At 36.7% G+C, this 22,934-nt stretch overlaps 1 protein-coding gene across 2 annotated transcripts; it reads left to right on the top strand.

The window, feature by feature from the left end:
* Window positions 1-407: 407 nt before the first annotated feature.
* PRMT7 (protein arginine methyltransferase 7) lies at window positions 408-18,324 on the top strand. Of its 2 annotated transcripts, XM_009572788.1 has the most exons (17): window positions 408-544; window positions 1,370-1,406; window positions 2,752-2,901; window positions 4,333-4,441; window positions 4,782-4,894; window positions 6,104-6,345; window positions 6,492-6,669; window positions 7,823-7,950; window positions 8,759-8,900; window positions 9,392-9,475; window positions 10,713-10,760; window positions 11,962-12,051; window positions 12,719-12,880; window positions 15,312-15,386; window positions 16,164-16,324; window positions 17,472-17,568; window positions 18,104-18,324. In XM_009572788.1, the coding sequence occupies exons 1-17, from the start codon at window positions 450-452 to the stop codon at window positions 18,260-18,262; spliced, it is 2,070 nt and encodes a 689-aa protein (XP_009571083.1). In that variant the 5' UTR covers window positions 408-449; the 3' UTR covers window positions 18,263-18,324. The 2 variants fall into 2 exon arrangements, with proteins under 2 accessions (XP_009571083.1, XP_009571084.1); XM_009572789.1 differs by lacking the exon at window positions 2,752-2,901 and having other exon boundaries at window positions 450-544.
* The last annotated feature ends 4,610 nt before the right edge of the window (window positions 18,325-22,934 follow it).

The raw sequence follows: 22,934 nt of genomic DNA, 5'->3' as shown, positions 1-22,934 counted from the left end.
GGTAACAGCCGGAGAGGGTCTTGCGGCCGCCGGTCCCCTCGGCTCCGCCGCTGCCCGGAGTTTGCGGGTCCCTTCTCAGACAGGGTGTGGGCACCCCCCAGAGAGGGTGGTTGGCCTCTCCCGCCCGGCGTGCTTCGCCTAGGGGGGAAGTGTTTTTCCTTGAGAACTTACTAGTGATTTTTTTTTCGGGCCAAGTTCACTAGCAGGGCTGGGTGACAGATTTGAGCTTAAAACATCCTTATAGAAAAAGTGCAAGGCAGTCACCAGTGCTTCTGGCGAAGGCAGGTGTAATAGGAAAAGTATATGTATCCAGACGTAAAGTGATGTCTGTTGTTTTCACTGCAAGTTTTGTGGGGTTTTTTTTTTCACAGCTAGTATTGTGAGTATTATACTGAAGCCAAAGCAGCAAATTGCACATAATACATAAATAACACAAATTGAGATTGATCATGAAGACTTTTTGTGGAAGAGCTAATCCAACCACTGGTGCAATGGAGTGGTTAGAAGAGGATGAGAACTATGACTACCATCAGGAAATTGCAAGGTATGCTGGAAAAAAAAAGCTTCTTGTTCCACTAAAGCTACAAAAAAGAGCAAACCCAACTTGTTTTTATGACAATTTTGGGGTTTATTTCTGCAGGAGTTCCAAAGGCATGAGATGAACAGACTGTAGGACAGTCTAAATGTTATAGTGCCCTGTGTTGTACAGGGCAGAACTGTAAATGTAGAATTTCGTAAAGTATTCTCCAAGTAGTTTCCTTCTAAATTTTTTTTAAACATTTTCTGGGGTGCTTATCTTAATGCTGACAGTGACTGAGTTGTGGCAAAATACATTGACTAAATTTCTTTTAAATCCCCACTGCAACAAATAATTGCCAGTTGTCTGTTCCTGTAGTAACTTTTTAAGAGCTTAATGTAACAGCCAGAGAAGTTGGGAAGATTACATTTTGGGGTATTTTTAAGTAGTGCAACCCATGAAGAAATGGGGACCAAAGAAATTTAAATCAGCATTAGTAGGCTGTCTTTCATTGCTATGTATTGCTCTGTATGAACGTCCGTCTGTCCCAGCTATTATTTCACAGCTGTTTGTCCGTAGGTCTGTGTATTGGGTCCATTGCTGCAGAGAGGATGTATGCCAGCAGTTAATCACTTCATTTATATGCTGATGACCAGATGACTGAAATTACATTATTCCTTAGATTTGGGAAACAGTTTGGATCCTCAAAGAACGTGTCAGTTATCTCTGCATTTATGGGCCATGGGGACCAGTTGCCTTAGTAAGAGAAAACAAAGGAGGCTGTATAAGATCTAGCAGTTTTGTTGTGCTTTGTGGTATGTAGTATTTTGACTGGAATTTTTTTTGTTGTAGGTCACGCTATGCAGATATGCTTCATGATAAAGACAGAGTAAGTATAGAAGCAGAAAACTTTTCAATGGGGAGAAGATACCTATTTCATTTCTCTTGAATAGCTGTCACTGCATGATTACACAGGTTTCTCTGAAAGATGAAATGATCATATTTGTACCCTTTAAGATACCAGACCTGCTCTTAGATCAACAGATGCCTTCTTACATCTGACTCTAGTGTTCTGTTGTTTACTGCAGAACATGATATTTACATTCAGAAGCTGATGTTGCTCTTCTATGTTTGACGTTTTTGACAGAGAGAGCTCATTAGATGAAATTTCAAAGGCTGTAAATGTGAATCTAGGCTTCTTAGTTTTTATAGGAATGTAAGTAAAGTCTATCTTTATTCTTTTGTTGTATTTTTAGCTCTTATTTACTGCTTAGGATTGAAAAGAAAATTGAGATACCATATCTACAGGCATGATAAAGTCTGGAGTGAATGGTTTAAATGTTCTTTCTGCTCTAGCTATTTAGTCAACCATTTCATCATAACCTTTTTAAAGACTTTTATGGTGCCTACAATATAAGTCTTGAATTCATATTGAATTGAAACATGCCGGTGGGATCAGGCATTTAATAAGCCATGTAGAGACAGTAAGTTGTGTCTAAGTAATTACAACAACTCTACTGGAATTGTATATCAAAAGTGTTAACTAGAATTGTTCAGGAAGGGATCCAGCAGACCCTCCAAATCTGTAGTGTCCAAAGATAGTGTATTCTTTGGAAAGGAATGTCTTACAATAGGCTGTTATGGAGTAAATATAAGCATATATTTCAATACGTATACTGTAGCTGGCAGATGACAGCATTTGGGTTTTTTCCTATTGTTAATGCTGGTATCCTTGTAACCCCACTTAACAGCACATAACCAAAAGCCATTATTTACACATGTTGCTTCTCACGTATGAATGTTTTTCAGGGGATGTAGAGAGGAATCCGAATCGAAGATACTTTAGTTCTTGTGCTGTCATAGGCAGTTTATGACTATTTGAGTGGTGCTGCAGGGGAACATAATCAGAAAAACAGTGGTATCTCACATGGATCTTATTATTATTTGCTCCAGAAAATAGATTGCGTTTGTAAATTATGCACGCACTATAAATAGCTGACTGATCAATGACGATGTGAATATTGCGATTAAAAAATTGATGTACTTTAAATGGACTGATCCCTCCAAAAACACTTGCTTTTGCTGAGAATGGCTTTGGTGTGACTATAGAATAAGGATGTCTGTAGGCCTTTTTCTAATTATAAACTCGTAGTCGGAGAATGCAAGATTTCTGCACAAAAATTAAAAGTATAAATGGATAAAAAGTTGCTGATCTTTTTTTTTCTTCTCCACAGAATGTGAAATATTACCAAGGTATTCGTGCTGCAGTGAGCAGAGTAAAAGAAAGAGGTGAGAAAGCAATTGTTCTAGACATAGGGACTGGCACAGGACTCCTGTCTATGATGGCAGCTTCAGCAGGTGCAGATTTCTGCTATGCAATTGAGGTAAGCATTTGTTACGGCTTGCACATACTTCTGCATGCGTGTTCATAGCCTCTTTTTAGAGCTTCAGTGCAGTTTTTCTGTCTGCATGATCAGTGGAGTGGATGCATTTGCTGTTTTGTATTGTGGCTTCTGAAGTGCAAGCTTGATACTTTTATGTGTCAAAAATACTTAGGTCTTACAAGAATATAATTGAAAAGGTATAGTACATTTTTCATTTTTGGGACAGTTTCTGTAAATGTACAGATTAAAATAAGTCAAGTTTTGTAGTATTCTGTCTTCTCTACTTCTTATCAAAACTCAAGTATATGGAAAACTTTAACCAAGTTTTTGAAAAAATGCATATTCTCTAACCATATTGCTGATCTTCATAAGTTTCAACTCTTGGAGATAGGTTCTCAGACCACTTAATCATAACATGGACCACATAGTAATAAAGAGGCTGTCTCATAAACTGATTTTGCCATCTCTTCATCGTTAGATAGAGCAGCTCCTTTTTTATTGGCAGTTAAGAAGCATCCTGATGGTCATTAGTAGCCATTATTTATATTAAGGATAATAACAGGAACGTTTTGGCCAGTTTAGCTTTTTTTTAACACATTTGAAGAAACAAAGAGAAGATTCACTTGTCTGCAGGTCATAGTTGAAAGAGTGCTGTGTGATTTTTATCCAAGTAAAAATCTGCATTTTTTTTTTAATCTAGGATTTTATCCTATGATCATTTTTCAGGGACAGTCCTCTTTCATGTAGACACAGGAAGCAATCAGAGAGGGTTGTGCTGGTTTCTAAAGTGGCCACAAATGACTACTTAAGTAGTCAGATTGTGTGGCTGAGTAAAATATTTAAAATTTTTGAGTTTAAAAACTGGATATGGACTTTAAGCCCTTTAACGTTCTTCATCGTTCTATTATTTTCAAGCTATGTACTCTCTCTATTCTCTTCATTCTGAAGGAAACAAAAATTCTCTTCGCAGTTATGTTGTTAATAAAAGCAGATTTTTTTGGCATACTTCAGTGACCATTTCAGTACTGGTTGTTTTGGGTTGGTTTATTTATTTGTTTTCTGTCTTGAGCACATATAAGTCACTTGGGGCCTCTCTTGATGCATATATATCTTTATTTTTAAAAATAAACAAGTTTGTTTAATGTAAATGCTAAAATATTCTTAATGTGTATTCTTGTCTGTCTTAAGCTAAATTGGAGTAGGTTTTGGAGACAGCTGTTACTTACTTTGTAACAGTGACATTGGACCTCTATGAACTTTTGAAGTGAGGCTTGCTGTGTTGTTTCATGGTAGTGAACTTCAAACATAGGAAAAGATGCAGAAGATGTTAAATTTTTGCAGGACTAAACATACTGCATTTTGTGTTGGTGTCCTTTCATTTTTGAAAGCTAATGTTGGCTTACCAGTTTGTTACACGCTTGCTATTTACAGGTTTTCAAGCCCATGGCTAATGCTGCTGTGAAGATAGTGGAGAAGAATGGTTTTCGTGACAAGATCAAGGTAATCAACAAGCACTCCACTGAAGTCACAGTTGGCCCAGGTGAGAAAAATAGGCTAAGGTTAAAAAAATTGGCAAGTACCTCAAAACCATGAAGGAATATGTCTTACTTTTATTTTCCATATGTTTTTAATTAAAACAAGCAAATCCTTTACTCTCCAGAAAATAACATTGGAAATTTACTTCAAAAGGAAGTATTGTAATAGTATTTCAGTAGTCATTTGTATTTCATAGTAAACTTCTAAAGGAAAATAATTTGCAGTCTTCAGCAGGTTCTCTAACAGGAGTAAGTTTTTTTTAATTACTTGTGTTTTGAGGATAGCATCTTCTTGAAAGACTTATGTAAAGTCTTAATATTACAATATTAAATTGTGTCTTTTAGATGGAGATATGCAATGTCGTGCAAACATCCTGGTAACAGAATTGTTTGATACAGAGCTGATAGGAGAAGGAGCTTTACCAACCTATGAGCATGCACACAAATATCTTGTACAGGTAAGAAAATAGAAATTGATAGTATGTCACATTTACCCCTAGAGAAACTCTGGTGTCTTTTTTGGAGTAGGGTAGAGATTATGCTTGATTTAGGCTTTTGTATCCTTTGTAAATACACGATCAGCTGTACTAATTCCTTACTCAGTGAATAATTTACTAGATTCATTCCTAGAATAAGGCTATTGGAGTTCATATTGTAAATCACAGGCTCTGAAATTGCACTTAGTTTGTGTTAAAACCAATAACTCACTGGTTAACAAATGTATTTCAGAAAGGCATCCAGTTCTGATTTGCAGCTTTCCTTAGTAGTTTGTTCCAAGATGTTTTAAAAAATTAAATTCTCCTCCTAAATTTGATGGGCTTCACCTCACAGGCATTGGTTCGGGTTTTTTTTCCCCTAAGGAGCTCTTGCTACTCCACATGCTTTTTGCCTGTGGAAATACTTTAAACACTGTAATCAAATTAATATCCAGTTTCTTTGACATATAATCTATAGGTATAATTTTAGGGCTTTCTCTTTTACCCTTTCTAATTTTTTCCTTTAATTAAAATGTGGATGGCAAAACTTTAGGTTTCTAGGTTTCGTTTCACCAGTTTTACATGTAAAGACAATAGCACTCCATAACTTTTTACTGCTCTCCATATATAACTCTAAATTGTAATTAGTCTTTTTTGTAAAAGCATTGTTCTTGGACTTCACAGTTAGCTCTTAGTTCACAGTGGTTTTTTTAGAACAACTTACATGTTTTCTACTCTTTAAACATGTACATAAAGTTGTCATTGCATAAATATTTGAGCCATTATTTTTCTTATTTACTCATTACAATCACAAACTCTGTTTTAATGTTGATAGCTTAGTAGTTATCTTCCTTGAGAAGCTCAAGATGGATCTCTTGTTTCTGAACGAGAATGGAAATGTAAGTTTAACTGAGGCTAGTAAACTGACAATGTTGCATGGTTAATAAAGTAATCTGGCCTTGCTGAACCACACTGAACGGGATAGATACGTGTATCGTATTTCACAGATAGAGAAACAAAGAGAAAGTGTTCTGATGTTACAGAAGTTTCTGAAATAATTTGTGTTTAAGATTTCAAAGCTCCCAGTCCAACTTTTCTTTAAATTTGTTCACATTTCAGTTGATTTAATTCTCATGCATGTTAGTAAGTCAAACTTGTTGAATGCGTTTACCCTTTGTTTTGAACACTCAGGAAGGATGCGAGGCAGTGCCTCACAGGGCAACAGTGTATGTCCAATTAGTGGAATCCAAAAGAATGTGGTCCTGGAACAAACTGTTTCCTATTCATGTCGAAGCAGAGGATGGTGAAAAAATTATTGTCTCCCCTTCAGAAATGGAAAACTGTCCAGGTGTTCCTTCTGTTTGTGATATTCAACTGAACCAGTTGCCTTCAAGTGATTTCACTATCCTTAGTGATGTGGTGACAATGTTCAGGTAAGGTAGGCCTTGTTTTGTTCAAAACAAAATTTTCCTGTTACACCTTTTATATTAAGTTGTGTATTCAGCCTAGGAAGCTAGTGAGAATTTCTGAAGAATGCTGAATTTTTTTTTTTTTTTACAATTTTCATGCTTCTCTGCAGTGTGGATTTCAGTAAGCCAGTAAGGAGTGCTTCTACCTACTATAGAGTGCAGCTGGAGCCTGTAAAATCTGGCAAGGCACAAATTGTACTTTCCTGGTGGGATATTGACATGGACCCCTCTGGGATGATAAATTGCACAATGGCTCCATACTGGGTAAAATCCACTTCTGCTTTCCAGGTAAAATACTGAGCCTTCAGATACTATCATCAGAGGACTATCAGTAGTTATTTTGAGTGAAGGCCATACTGGGTGTTTTAAGCCGCTGTCCCTTAAACTGTATAGGAACTTTGCTAATGCTTATGTATTGGAAGATGCTAAAAAGCAAATCATAGAAATGTTAACTATAATATGTACCTGGTTTAGGTTTTCTTTAATGTAAAACTTAAATGTAAGCTTTAATGTAAAACTTAAAAACTGAAGCTGTCTTCCAGATATTTTTCTTTTATTTATTTTATTTATTTCTTCTATTTCTTTTACTTTCAAGAAGTAAACCAAATATTTCCATATATTTTTCCTTAACTAGTCTCTATCCCTGGTCAAAGTATTAGTCTGTGGTTTGTTTCCATGTAGTTCTTCTATTAAATTTCCGAATAAGTGTTAAGTTTATGGTAATATATTTATACTCCCATAAAAAAGGCTTGTGTGGGAAAATGCTGGGTTGATACTGGATAATTAGAGGAACAGGAGATCACTGTTAAATCAGATTCCTGTAGTTTTGTATGAATGTGTTTAATAGTAGCATGAACTTGGTCAAAAGGAAGCTACAAAATGATTGTCTGCACTTGCTGTGTTTGAGAATAAAATTTGAAACTTTCACGCTTCAGGGTATTCGGTCAGCTTAGAATGACTGATCAGCTTGGAATATTTGCAGTGCAGAAAATAGCTTTTTGAAACACGAAATAGTTGTGCTGTCATATCAGAGTGACGCTAAGTGACCTCATTTGATGCATGAGGCTTCAACCACTGGTCACTGTCAGCAGTTCAATACAGGTTTCTAGCATAAGTAAACTATAGAGGTGAAAGGACTAATAAATACAAAGTGTGTTTTGGATTTGTTTTTCATTTGATTAAAACACAAGCTTAGCTAGTGAGCAAGCCAGTGGTCTCAGCCTTATTCTGTTGTAAGAAATCTGTATAAAGTACGTTTATTCAATATACGGTATTAGTCTTTATGCAGCCTTGCTAACATGAACAAGATTCTTTCAACTAGTTGTACACCAGTGCTTCAAAGTTGTGCCCGTTCTTACTAATTGATTTCCTGCTATTTGTTTACTTTCCGTTTACTATTTATGAGTTACTTCCTAAGATTTTGTTTATCAACACTTTTCAGTGGAGAGATCACTGGATGCAGTGTGTGTATTTTCTTCCAAATGAGGAGCCAGTTCTCCAGGGTGAGAAGGTGCACCTGACGGCCTGTCGCGATGAGTACTCTGTGTGGTATAAGCTGCAGAAAGCCAGGTAACAATACATGTGTGTGAAAAAGGGTGGTATTTTACTCCAAGCTTGCGTATTTGCTGCTCTTAGAGCAGCTATTTTGTGGAAGAGCAAGATAAGAACCTAAAGACCAGAAAATTATTAAAAGCCACTTCATGCACAATGCACAGGTGAAAAAAACACGTTATGCATAAAAACACAGTTGAGGTTTGGACTGCAGGCTCCTGCCTTATACCTGGTGGCATTCTGTGACAGTGAAACAAAAAACACTCATGGTTGGTTCCTGGAAATCCTAAAATATAGCTCAGCTGAGCTGGCATATAGGTAAAGGAGTGAAATAATTGCCATTCTGTCTCCATTTTCTATTTTCCTAGTCAGCACTGTCTTTTTGAGATTAATGCCTTTTGCTCAAATTAAAAGGAGCTTAGTCATGTTGGTAGTGATGACAATAGCAGCTAACATTTTTAAAAATCAGTGCCAGCTTTAAAAGTTATTGACTGAATTCTATGTGCCTTTTTTACTTAGGAATCCAAACAAGTAAGTCTTTTCTGAAAGATCAAAGCCTAAAATAACTAACCATTACAGTTAGTGGGAAAGGTTGGGGTGTTCTTGGTTTTGTCTTTTAAAAAAGGTGAAAATTGGCCCTTTCTCTTCTTTTCATTTGGAAATGCAAAGCTACAAAAACATCCCTGGAGAACTAGTAAATTTGAACAAGTAACAGTGGAGTCCATATGCATTAATGTGCATACTAGCTGAAATGCATAAATGTATCTGTTTGCGAAAACATGTTACTGATGCTGTAGTTAATACTTCATTGACATTTTTTTTCCAGAGGAGAAGAGGAGAATAAAGCAGATGTTCGTGTTGACAGTCCTGTTTGTAGATGTCATGCTCATCTTCTTTGGAATAGACCACGCTTTGGGGAATTAAATGATCAGAACCGAACACGCCAATACATCAAGTCTTTGATGAAAGTGAGTGCATGTTGCCTGTAGGTTTTTTGGCTTCTGATAGATGTGTTGTTTTATTTGCAGTAATTATTTATGGAATTTGTTTCTCCCCTGCTAAAGGACTTTGCTCACAAAGTATATTTTATTTACATCAGCAGATGTAAGTCTTATTTTGTCATGAAAACTTCGGTATTACTTTTTTTAAATTGTAAGCAGCCATTTTTGCACTGGAATTTGTAGCAGCTCTGTGTATTTGTTAGAAGGAGTATTGGTAGTTGAATAAAGACCCCCAATACATTTTTGTGCGAACTTTTTCTGACCTAAAACAAGGGGATTACATGGACATTTCTTACACTATTCTGTTCTGCTTTACGTGGTTACATTAATCACTGTATCTCCCAGTCCTTATTTGATATGGAAGTGTATAAAGTGGGAAAAAAGGCTACCAAAATGTCCAGAATTTGAAAACTTTTTCATCTGGAATAGGAATAACAAGGACTATTTATTTTCTGTAGGTTCTGAAAACAGATAGTGTTTGCCTTTGTATCAGTGATGGGAGCCTGCTGCCTGTGCTGGCTCACTATCTTGGAGCAAAGCAGGTACAGTACTTCCTGTTTTTCTGATCTTTGTGTTTTAGCTTGGTATTTTTAGTTCTCTCATATAGTTCAGCATTTCCAGCCCATTATTTAATTATTTCCAGTGCCTCTTCAGTGACAAGTGAGAAAGAGGCTCCTATTGTGTTGAAGTGGAGGTTAAATTCATCTCTGATCAAGCTGAAGTCTAGGGAGATAATAATTACCACTTTTGATGTTTACCAATGAGTAGCCTTGAATGAAAGTGGTGTTCCTCATTCCCCACTGATTCCTGTTTGCCATCTTGTATCTTGGTGCCTTTGGAAATACTCTTTCTGCTGACCTAAATGTCTGGCATTTTTTTTTCTTCTTTTATGTTTGCAATTCCATAATTACATGTGTTATCTAGTCTAAAGTGGAAGGTCTGTAAGAGCAAGATAGGAAGCAGTAAGAATACTGAGTCTGTGTGTAAAGAGAGCTGAGAGCTGCCTGGCTGTCTCACTTATGTATATACCTTACTTGATGTGTTCTCTCATGGGACTTTTCAAACTAAAATCTATTATAGTTGGACTGAGTATCTGGGAATGTGTAATGTAATATAATCCCGAGGAAGATGCTAGGCAATTCATAGAAATAAATAAACCTGCTGGGTTAAACCAGTGATCCATAGCCCCTGTATTTTTGTCTTCAGTAGTGGCTAGTCACAGATGATTACTGAAGAGAGAGGAGATGAATAGGGCATACAGAGATTTCCGTAATATTTTCCTAGCCTTGTATTTGCATATTGCCTAACTATTCACTGATTTTTGAATAAAACCTGATTTTTTTCTTACTTCAAAGGGCTAGTGTGCTGCATATCTGAGCTCTTTCCAGCTGATACAGTCAGATCATGGTACAAGGAGTAAGCAATACTGGAGGTTGATTCAGCACACTGGCAATATGCTTGCATTTGTTCAGGAGTAAATATATGCCTAGAGCAAATGTTAATATGCTATGTGCATTTAAAAATGGAAAATAAATAATTGCGTTCTGTTGGGTTTTTTTCTTGTATGGCTGTGAAAACAGCATTATTTAGCCTGTAGTTATTGGAGGTGTTTTTGTTGTTGTTAAAAAGGTACATGACAGTGGGCTGTGGAATAGATGCATGGTTCTTACGAACTATGTTCACTAGAGCATCAAAATAGTTCCTTCATTGTTCATTTACATATTCTTTTAATTAAAAATCATAAAGCTAGTTTGACTAACTGTTGTGTATTTTCTTTAGGTGTTTACATTAGAAAACTCTGCTGTGTCCTGTTCTGTCATGGAAAAAGTGAGTATTCAGCTTTCTGTTAGAGCAGTAAATGAGCTCCTGGTATGTCTAAGGCCAGAGCTGATGCCTTTGATTGTCCTTGCATCAATTGCTTGGAGGTTAAATCAGTTTAATGAATGTATTTGATCATACAGTTTGACAAGACTGAGAGGTGGGATATGTTGGCGGGGAGGAGTTCTTATTTTTTCCTGGTATTTGTACAGGGCTTTATGCAAATACTTGGAGGAATACATCCCGTTGGAGATACATCCAATCTCATAGCTTTAGCCACAAGCTGAATAGGCCACTGGGAAGTTGAGCTGAGCAGAGGGAATTATGGTTGCCGGTGCTTGATCTCTCCTTGCATATGCCTGTTGGCCTGTCTGCTTGAGCTGCTGCTCTGCTGCCCTCATTGCATTGATGATAAAAGCCAGGCTGTATGTTTCTGAGGGTTAGTGGAATGTGAGAGCATCCCACAGCTTGCACCAGTCTTACTGGGAAAGTGGCATCTAGCAATTCTGTCTTCCAGCTGAGTCAAGTTGGGAATGCCTGCTCTGCTGTTTGGCTCTTAGGAGAGAGTAGGCAGTGGGTCTTAACTGCAAGCGATGTTTCAGCTGCTTCCTTGGGGTAGAGCACAGAAGGCCCTGCCAGTGGAGTGGAGGCTGCTCAGGAGAGGCAGCTAATGTCTAAGAAGTGACTGGAAGCAGCTTCCTGAAGTCATCATTTGGCTGTGTCTGTTTTAGTTGGCACTATATATTTGAAAGAGGTCTATCTTAGCCTGTGGCTTAGGAGTACAAAAACATGAATGGTAGGCAAATTAGGACACAAACCTGGTCTCAAACAGAAGCCAAATATGCAGTGTATTCGTAGTTGAAGTAATTTTTATCTTTCTTGACTGTCCTTCCCATATGCTTCAAAGTACAAATGAATGAAGGTGAGGCAACTTTTGTGTTATCTGCCTTTTTATATACTTAATTGAAGGAATATGTAGGGCATGTGCTCTAGTTCACTAGGTGTGACATGTTGACTCTAAGTGCATGCACCCTTCAAGAATAGACTTGTATCATCCTGATGAGTTATAGTAGGCAGTTTTTTTAAAATTTCTTTTGGCTATTGGTTTCTTTTTTGTTTATTTTTAATAAAATTATTGTTTTGGTATGGGTTTGAGTCTCAACTGTAGCTTTTGATAAAGATAGTATGCCACTTTTTTTTTTTTTTTTAGTTTTTTAAAGCAAATCGTCTTGAAGATAAAATTAAAATAATAGAAGCACGTCCTGAGTTGCTGACATCTTCTCATTTGGAAGATAAAAAGGTATGTTACAGTTGTCAAATACTGAATTTCAGTGGGGTGGTGGGGAGAAAAAGGTGAAAATTAATGTTGCTTTTCCTACTGTGCTACTGTAACCACAATGAATCCCATTATATCCCAGTTCATAGAAACTGGAATGAGTAGATGGTTCAGACCTTGTCCCACTAAAACTAAATGAGACTAAAGACTTTGGGAGGATTTTTGCTTTGTTTTTCAAAGGGTATGACTTTTCCTTGCTGCATAATCTACGCCAGTTGTTAAGGCAGTTAAACTGGTTTAACTGCATGTGTGCTACTAAGCTATAGCTCTTCTTTCTCAAGCCACTCAGAAGATTGCAGTCTATTTGGAAATACTAACATCCTTAAATTAAAAATTTCAAAATTCTATGACTCATTACAAAGCCTTCCAACCTAAAACTGCAATATTTTCTGTCAAACTTTGTCGCAGGAAAATTAATTTTAAAATTTGCTAACTAAAACCACAAAAATATGTCTGTTGTGCAGTATATGCATTATGTAGTAATTAAATCCTTATGGAGCAGTAGAAGTTTTTATCTAGATGACTTCACTTGCTATATTGCATTGTCAACTGTTTAAGATATAAACAGTCTGTGTTATTGAGTTGTTGTTCTTTATTATAATGCTTTTTATCCCCTCCTTTCTTTGCCAAGATTTCTGTTCTTGTGGGAGAGCCGTTTTTTACTACAAGTTTGTTGCCGTGGCATAACCTGTATTTCTGGTATGCTAGGACAGCTGTGACCAGTCACCTTACCAGCAGTGTCACTGTCCTACCTCAGTCTGCTTCTTTGCACGTGATGATTGTGGAGTTTCAGGTGAGGTTGTTTGGAACTATCCATTTGATATTTACATAAATCCACTTAAAATTGAGTACTCTTCCATGATTTTTTAACGACAAGTTTATCTCATCTTAGTACTGTCCACTTCATTATGTTTTGCACTCTACCACCTGAGAAAAGAATATTTGACATCTTGAAGATGAGTTTTGCTATTTCAGCCATCTCTTGTCAGAAAATTAACTCAAGTAATTTTACCATTTTAAATGAAAGGGCTGAACGTTTTAAAATATTTCTTTAGATTAGAGAGATATCGCGGAAGCATGTGAGAATTGTGGTTATTTATAAAATTAGATATTCTGCAAAATACCAGTTTTTAAAGTCATGCTTTATGAGTATAAGACTGTAGGCAGGATTCATAATTGCATGTTCTTTTTTTTTTAACCACTTGAGGCTGTGCACAGTTCTAAATTTGAGCATAATAGGGGTCACATCTTAAAAATACTTTGAAAAGGCATCTTTCAGAAATTGTACAAAGGTATAAACTTTTTGCAGTTACTAAGGACTTGGTCAGTAGAGATTGTGAAGAGTTTACCTACAATGACAATGGAAATTAAATAAGTACTTTCATAATTAATATGCAAAGTTTTTGCCCAGTAGCTTAAGTGAGGGAACTTTTTAGTCTGAAATTGTGTAACTAGAATATACGTATCAATAAATTTTAAAAAAGCCTATAATCTAATGAATTTTCACATAAACATAACCTTCAGTTTATCTGTTAAAAATGCCAGGTCTGTTCTCTCTCTTTTCTTCCCTCTGGCTGGTTCACCAGGTGTGTAGTTTTATGTCTGAGCCTTCTCTCCCTTAACAGTTTCCTTATTCGAATGCTCTTTAACCTTGTTCTCTTACTTCCACCTTTGATTTGTGTATGTGAAAATACGTATGTTCTTTTTCCTTTTGGGACTAATCAGCTATGCTGCATGTTTTTACATACCTCTCAGTTTTCTGCAGAAATGTAGAGAATTTAAACATATACTGAGTAAATAATGTAAATCTGAATCTTGTAATAGGAAGCAGATGTTTAAAACTAATGAACAGTAATGAGATTGAAATAAGCAGTTAATTTTAATTCCATGTTCTCTTATCTAGAGGATTTACTTCCCTAGAACTCGGAGCATTTTGTAATAAGTAAGCATTATTCTCTTCTTGTTCTGGATGAGGAAACTGAAGCATGCAGAGTGATGATTTAGATCATTCAACAATCTAGCTGCGGAATGTAGAGTAACATTCATGTCACCTGAACCTCAGTTTTACACTTTTATGTACAGGGTTGTGTTCAGAGACGATTCCACATAGCTATTTTGGTAGAACATTTAACTTGCGTTTCGTTCCATTAAGCTATTCCACAAGCTATTGCTTTAATTTTACCTTTTCCTCTTTATGCATTGGTGCATCTGGACTCAAAGAGTAGAGTCTGTGGTGTTTTTTTTTTTTCTAAAAACCTCTGCATTTACCAATTCTTGGTTAGACAGAAGGAACAGACATAGTGTTGTAAGGTATTTTGCAGAACTGGTTTTGTAGGCTGTTCTGTCTTGTCAAAATAGGGATATGTCATTACAGTTAAGCAATTAGCAAAAGCTGGATCCAGGAGAAAGAATCTGATGAAATTACTTCAGTTATAAGCTTGTTTAGTCTGTAATTGCATTTAGGGAGCAGGATGCTACCTATCTGATTTGATAGTTCTATCAGGTATGTCATTCAGAGATTCTTTATAGTCACTCTAGTTCCTGCTGTATTCAGGCATAAATTATGACAGCATTTATTTAAATTTATAGTAGCCCTGCTGCCATCTTGTAAAGCAGGAACATTTGAGGTTGCTAAGTGCAACAATGAACAGGTAATAAAATGTATATATTCACAGCTAGTGAATGTTCTTGTTCTATTAAGGGACTGTTAACGCAGTCTAAGAAAAGGCAAAAGTTGAACTGAATCGTCTGTCAAGTGGATTGCTAAAGTCAGAGAGAGGTGTAGTATGATGTGCCTAAAATGATTTTACTAATCTTTGGAGTCCTAAAGGGAAGTATGGTAATCCAATAGGCTGTAAGATGTTTGATGCGAGTGGGAGCACTTACCTGTGCTGGGTGGTGGAAATGGGGGGGCTGTAAGGGTTTAATCTTGGCAAATCCGTATCTACTCCAAAGTAAACTATGCATAGAGATGGTAGGAAATGTGGCTATTCTTTAGAGTTGAAAATTGAAAACAGTGGCGAAAGAATTAACTGACTTGCAACACATTTTCCCAGAATGCACTATCTTCTGATTCTTGCAGTAGTTCTAATGGTTAGGAATGTAGAGATAGTGAAGAGTCTTTACCTGACTTGTTATCAAATGTCTAATCTACAGCTAAAATTATTTTAAGATTTCCTATTTCCTTTAATAAACCCAAACAAAATCCTCTCTTCTTTTTTTAGGACTTGTGGAGAATCCGGAGTCCATGTGGCACTTGTGAAGGTTTTGATGTCCAGACTATGGATGATATGATTAAAGTAAGAAGACTGAAAATAGTTCCAGCACAAGTTTCAGCAAAACAGAACAAAACTCACCTTGGCTTAAAAAAGTATTTAGTGACTGTTGAAAAACTTGTATGTTAGGCAGAACACCATTGTTTTAGTTTTTCATAAATATGATGGCTATTTAGTTCTTGCAAAACGGTAACTTCTGTGGCATGGGTTTTGGGGTTGTATGTTTCTTCTCATTTGCCAAGCTGTTCAGTGCTTTGCACTGTTTTGAAAATATTTCTGTTCGTTCAAAAAGAAAAATACTGTTCTCAAAATTTTGTTCTGAGCTTGAAATCAAATCATCTGGGAGTTGTTCATAGATGAATCCCGCTTGCAGGTACTTTTGAAAGAGAAAAAGGCTTTTTGACTTCCGAGAAATAGATATGAAGGGTGAGATTTATCTATATCAATTTCTAGAGCTGCATTGCAGATATCCATTTTTGAGTTAGCTATATAGATTGCCTTTATAGTCATTGTGGAGGAGTACAGGCAGTTCTAGAGTAAAATTCATCTCAAGGGAGAAGAGAAGTTAAATGCATTGTATTTTGAAAGTGCCCGTTTCTGTTTGACTGCTGAGGACCACAGTCATAGCAATTAGTTCATGCATGTAGTACATATTTTCCCTCGTGCCTAAGAAGTGCAGCCCTGTTCTCTTGCAGCTTTATTGCTTAAATACGCTGGGTTCAGGACACATAATTAACTTGAAAACAAGGACTGTTTGCCTTTGGATTGTTTTCAGACAGTTTTATTACTTTCTTTCTTCAGAATTCTCTGAATTTTAGGGAATCCAAGGAAGCAGAACCTCACCCTCTGTGGGAATATCCTTGCAAGTCACTCTCTGACCCTCAGGAAGTCTTGACGTTTGACTTCAGAAAGACTGTACCGCAACACTGTCTCAGCACAGAGGGTTCTGTAAATCTTTTACGGTGAGTTTTCTCATTGCAATAAATACTCTTGTCATAATCTGGTTTTTTACCTCGTATTCAAGCTGTGTGTGCGTATATATATATAATGCATATATATAATATATATAATGTATAGTTAACTATAATAGTTACCTAGTGGAAACATACTTGACAGTTTTTAAAAATGTGACCTAAAGTTCTGGAAGTTACTCTGACATGAATTTCCTGTGGTTATTCACAATAGGCTGTAACAGTAAGGGTAACTTTTTAGATAATATGCCTGTATTTCAAAAATAACATTTCTCTAGATGTTACAATGATTTAAAACTTAAACAGATTAATTTATAGTTTAGAGAAAATAAACCATTGTCTTTCTGTTTGTTCCTTGTTGCTGAGTTCTTGCAGAAAAAGCTCCTATTTAGCTTTCCAAATTATTCTTTTAAATAGCTTTAAAGTGTACACTATTCTTCCTTTTAACTATAATTATGACAATCTTAATTTGTCACGTCTTCTGAGATATTTTTCATTATAATCTAACGACAGATTGTACTTAATTCTGTTCAAACTTGAAATGCTCTTAAGAATTAAAAAACGGGAAAGATATTTTTAACTATCTAGAGCTTATGTAGCTCAAACACTGCTGTAATTATATGTTTCTTTTTGTGAAACAAAATTCAAGATTTCACAAAATCCAGAACCATCTGCGTGGGGTCTCTGTGCCTTTGCACCAGTTGTTGTATTCACAGGCAACACGCTAGCATGACCTCTGCTCCTCGTGGAGCAGACACTTGAAGTGAGATGCGATATTTGGTAAATATTTACTTAAAATTCAGAAACAATAGAAGCTTGGGTCTCTGAAGGAGGTACTCACCAAATATGCCAAATAATTTATGCCATGTTATGGAGTGCCTGTTAAATGACTGTGGTTCTGAGCAGATTTAGTTACGACATATTCTCCTTTTCCTTGTCTTTTTTAGATTTCATATCTGTAAATACTTTAAAAGTTGCTACCCATGTACCAAATCATTCAGCTGTTCAACTTTTTTTCAAGGAAACAAGTTATTCATGCTTTTACAGCTCTCACCTAAACTATGTGAGGAATGGGTGCAGTGTTTAAGCTGTCAGTATTGTATAAAGTAACAGGTTTTGATCCTCCACTTCTCCCCAGGAAAGGAAAGAGCCATGGAGCAGTTCTGTGGATGGAATATCATCTTGCTGCTGATATCTCTGTTAGTACAGGACTGATGCAAATTTCAAATGAAAAGGTATTTCTTCAATCTAATTTATTATATCAAAGTCTATAGGATTACAGTGCTGAAAAATGGGTCTCTGTTGGCCATGCCTGGTTTATATAGTGCTCGTTGTTACACTGTTTGAAGACTATGTAGACAGAACTAGTAGAACTATCTGTTCCTAGTTTTTGGGCGAGCAGGAGACGTGCCTTAAAATGGGAGAGTCTGAATTGGATCCAAATGCTCCCATAGTTTTGAACCACATATATGATGCTAGCTCAAAGAACAATTTATTCATACAAATCCCGTTTCTCAGTTTTTGGTATTTTCACAGTATTTTTGGTATTCTCTCTAAATATTCTTTGACCAAATCCATTTTTTCCTCTGTGACTTCACTGTAGCATATGGTATTTCAAGTTATGCATTCCTATAATGGAATGGATGGTAATGGAAGTGATAACTATCTGATCATTGTATACTGAACTGGGAACTAGAACTCTTGTGCTCTTACTGTATTATTACTGTCTAGTAATAATATTGTAGAGTTTTGACTGCTTTCACTTTTTAGGGAAACTGTGAATGGAATCCCCATTGCAAGCAAGCTGTCTATTTCTTCAGTTCTGTTATTGAATCAGAAACTCTGTCAGACCTTCCTAATGCTGTCATGTATGCTATAAATTTCAACACAAAGACAGGAGAGATTGCCATGGATTTTAAGCTATTATAAAATACTTTCCTTTTACTCATGTTCCTAAATTATAATAAACTTACAGTACTTTTTGTATGGCAGAAGGATTTTTTTGTTGTGATCAGAGAGTGAACTGACTGTTCTGAAACATACTTTAAACCTTTTCGATTTTGTTTTCAAAATACATAGTTGGGGAGGTAGAGAGGAACCTTGTCTTAAGGACAGGTATTCCTGACAGGGTTTATATACATATATACACATACCAGTGTGAAACTCTGGTATTTTGGGGTTTTGAATAATGTTATGGGGCTACAAAACAGTTGACTTGCTGGTTATTGCTTGGCATATCAGTGGATGAAGACACTAAACCTTTCACCAACAGTAGGTAGAAGTGAGTTAAACTCATCTATTTCTAGGCTTTGCTCTTTTCACTGTAAAATGGGAAATAATCTTCAGAGTGCACAAAAAGAAATCCCAAGTCAAGCTAGATATGTATATTAGTACACTTAATAGGGAAAAGGAAACAGTTTAACTGCTCGCAGACTTGTGTAAGTTGTGGCTAGTATTAAACTGAAATGGTCAGTGAATTAAAGTATGATGCATTGACGTTCTGCTGGAGTCTGAGATGCTGCATTTCTGAAGAGACGTTTGCCAAACAGTGACCAAAGTCCGGAAAGACGTAACTGGAAATTAAAAATGTACATATTCAGGTTAATTGGAAGTGACAAAGGGATGGTAGTCTGACCAGAAACAAAAGAAAAAGAGCTGTAGTCCAAAAAACTTGCAAATCTGTAGGAGATATTAAATATTAAATATGCATTATATGATCAAAAATCTGACCTTCCGTCAGAGGTCTAAATAATATCTGCCAGTTTAGCTAAGTTGTATATTATTCTGCAGTAGCACATGTCCACAACTGAGGTTTTCTTAGTGGCATTCCAAGTCCTGTTGCCAGAAATTGTAGTGAGTGACCCTGTGCGTGCAATTAATTCTGCTTTAGATGAACAATCAATTTGTGTATCCGTTTTGTATGTGTGACCTATTAAGGGAAATAGAAAGTCAATATACTGCCTGTCCTAAATTATGTCAGCCAGCCGCAGGGATAACTCCACTTACCAAAGCTACTCCTGTTTCCTCTGAGCAACAACTTCAGCAAAGTGAAAGGAATGCCATGAAGAAGCCATGAGGGAGCAGGAGCCTGCTCTACTTTACTTTCCTGCTCACCATGATATATAATTCTGGTGAGTAGGAATTTTTCCTCTTTTTCTTCCTAAGAGTGTGATCATATTTATAGACCTGGAAGTCATCTGAAATATTCCTAAATTTTTCAGAACTATTTTCCTGACCAAGGTCTTAACACTTAATAGATGTAAGGAAGCAATAAAATATATGACAACTGTTTTTTCACTAGAACAGAAACCCTGCAGCTCCTACTGAGATCTGTGGATTTCACTTTTCAAAACTGTACTTTTAAGATGCTTAACTTCAGACTCTCATTTCTTACAAACTTTGCTGGAATATATAGGTTGCTCTTCATTAAACAATTGTTTCTAATTTTGATACACTGATCCTAGCCCACAGAAAGCATGGTGGCACAAATCTGTTTGTTATATGTTGAGAACATAAGCTGTACAATTGTAAAGGGAACAATAATATGGCCAAGGCCTTTTAAATGGTAGAGGCTTGGCCCTTTATAAAAATAACCAGGCACAGAGACAGTTGTGCAAGTCTGAATGCGTAAGGCTTGCATTGTATAGCTTCTCTTCTGCTGGAGGAGATAACACAGCAGAAAAAACTTAGATGCTGCCTCCTGTGTTTGCTTGTGGCCTGACACAGGAAGCACGAGCTGCTGTTCTTGTTCTACAGTAGGAATAGCTTCTGAAGGTGCTTTGCATTTAACTGCACAAATGATTCTGGATCTTACAGAGCATACAGTGTTCCAAAGGAAACACAGAACTAATAGACGGCAATATATTAGAATTTATATGTTTGAAAAAGTAAGAGAGAACAAAACCACAACTGAATTTACAGTATTTTAATGTCTAGTGTTACCTTTGTCAAAGATAACTGTGTATGTATGTGCCTGAATTGTACTTCCTAAGAAAAAATAAAACAGATAAATTTGCTAAAATGCCAAAGGGAAGACATCCACATTGATGGGAATTTGTATTTTGTTATCAGTGTTATATATGTTGAAGATACGTGGACACTGCAGTAGATACTAGGCATGAGAGGTGACTGAGAGGTACCCTTTTTAAAGCCTTTTGGTATTGTGAGACTTGGGACTATTGAGATTCTCAGAGGTGGGTGTAGTGAAAGGGAAAGGCATAGGCTAGATGTAGTAGCTAGCATATCTGCAGAACTGTGCTTCCAGAACTGAACTGTGGCAATTAATATGAATCATATTATCTGCACGTAAGGAAAAACATCTTAAATTTCAATATACCTGGAGCAGTAATTGTATCACTGCTGTCCAAAGAAATAAAAAGGCTGGAAAGCTGGAGCACTGAGCATATTTTAGCACCTGTGGGTTCCTTAGAGGAACAAAATCTGATGGATGTGCTCAGGAAACCTTGTGCATGTTTTAATTCACTGTGATTGTGATTGGCATTACTAATGCTTGCTGGTTATGCTTATGTATTTAGACAGGCACTGAAACTGCTTTGAGGATTTAGTTAAAACATGCTGGAAGCTGTTATGTTAAAGCAAACCCTTAACACATGTATGGTTGGAATGTTTTCACGTAAGTCACACCACTCATTGAATTCTGGTGCATACAAAACGTAACGGTGTTGATACGAATCTGGGTGACTTGGGGAAAGATTTGTTCACGTGTAATTAGGAGTATTTAGTGTATGTATCAGTCTTCCTTGGCTTCTGTGAATTCTTCAGGTTGGACTTAAAAACCTAGTGTGATCTGTAAATCGTGTGGAAAACAGCTGCTTATAGGGGGATACTGGCCATTCCTTATACATGTATGCAAAACCAAAAAAGTACTTCTATCTCTGTCCTCTTCCACAGGGCATTTTACCGCAAGCATACATGTGGGGGAAGAAAGCCACTGTATCAGAAAAACACATCTATCCAGTAGCAGCATTCACACTCCTATTTGTTCCCAGACCTGACAGAAGCATTGCCACGATGTGCTGAGTTGGAAGAGCTTCTGGCTACTGGCATCTTAATAAGCAGAGCAAGAATCCTATTTTCTCTTGGAAGGAACTTACTCTGTGCGGCCACCACAGGCAATTTTTTTTCTAAATGACAACAGCTTTGATCCTGACTAGGCCTGCAGGCATAGATGCATGTTTTAATAGAAACAGGATCCCCTGCCACCACTGAACTAATAGTATTACAGTTCACATATTGCATGAGAGCCAGTGTATAACTGGCAGATTTTTTTAATGTGGCACAAGAGATACTTGCACTAAAGACGCAATTTTTATTCGGGTATTAAAAATAATCATAAGCTACAAAGTTTTGCCATTGACATTTAACTTCCCTATTGTAGTTTTGCTGCAAAAATAGTAACTTTTCTGTAGCTCTGAATTGTAATAAGAGTTTTACTAATACTTGGTGGTTATCACACCACAAATCCACAAGAGGGTGCTGAGAATCCACTTTTAAATTTCTAGTGCATTTTCAGATAGTGTTTACTTCTGATAAAGAAAAGTGCACAGCCTTGCAATGCAGCTGTCTCATGTGCAAATGAAACACTTGTGATGTTATGAGATACACTGTACATACATGGACTGAGATGGAAAACTAGTACAAAAAATGACAACTGCTAGTAAGACTAATAGGGACTTGCACCTACTATAAAAAGCAGGCAGGCAACAAAGCGTCTCATGCTGAATACACAGAATGAATAATACTCTTAGGACAGTGAAATTGTCGTGGTCCCAATGAAGGACAAGTCTTGTATTTTAAAGGGCGTTTTCTAAGTCGTGGCAGCTGCAAAATTTGTTCCTTTATTTGCAGAACTGGTACCTTTTGTCTGAAGACTGGGCAATTCAAGGACTGAGATGCCGGAGCTTGCTTTTCTCCTTCATTGGTCCCTTTGACACTGCTCTGTGTAGGCTTTCTGCATTTAACAAGATAGAGGATGCAGTTCAGGACTAACTCATTTAGTCACTCATCTTTTGTATTCTATTTGTCGTTACAGCTGGTTGCTAGGAGGGGAAGAGACTATTACAGCTTCCTAGTGTTAGATTTTTCCAGTGATAATCGTGAGCTGAATACAATGGGTGCTTGTGTTGTCATTCTACCTTATTGACTCTGATGGCATTGCAAAATGTTAATTTGGTTTGGTACTTAATAATTTTAAAACTTCACATTTCCAAGCATTTAATGCAGATTAATGATGAAGACGCTTCTCAGAGAGAGGTATGTGTTGTCATCCCCATTTTTCAGATGAGAAAAAACTAAGTGTGCTTTGTGTGGGTGTTCGAGTGTTTCATTTGCCCCAGGCTCACTGTAAGATTAGGGCCTCAGAGCTAAAAATGACTTGCTCAAGGCCATGCAGAATAAACTAATCCCCTGACTCCCTTGCTCTGCTTTAATCATTTGTTTTCTTAGTGCAGTGTGATTTCAAATGCAGCCTTATGAGGTTTGACCGAGATACAGCAGATAAAGGCTCAGAGGCAGCAAATCCTGGGATACGTCAGTAATTAAAACCATGGGGTTATTAACATATATATAAAAAATATGTATT

This window comes from Fulmarus glacialis, unplaced genomic scaffold (genome assembly GCF_000690835.1).
Source record: "Fulmarus glacialis isolate BGI_N327 unplaced genomic scaffold, ASM69083v1 scaffold49972, whole genome shotgun sequence".
NCBI lineage: Eukaryota > Metazoa > Chordata > Aves > Procellariiformes > Procellariidae > Fulmarus > Fulmarus glacialis.
The sequence above is the reverse complement of the archived record's forward strand: the minus strand, read 5'-3'. Positions and strand labels throughout refer to the sequence as shown.

Coding starts and splice junctions, on each gene's coding strand:
- PRMT7 (XM_009572788.1), top strand. CDS start 450: ATGAAGACTTTTTGTGGAAGAGCTAATCCAACCACTGGTGCAATGGAG. Junction 8,901..9,391: donor ACATCAAGTCTTTGATGAAA/GTGAGTGCATGT, acceptor TATTTTCTGTAG/GTTCTGAAAACAGATAGTGT. Junction 12,881..15,311: donor TGATGATTGTGGAGTTTCAG/GTGAGGTTGTTT, acceptor TTCTTTTTTTAG/GACTTGTGGAGAATCCGGAG.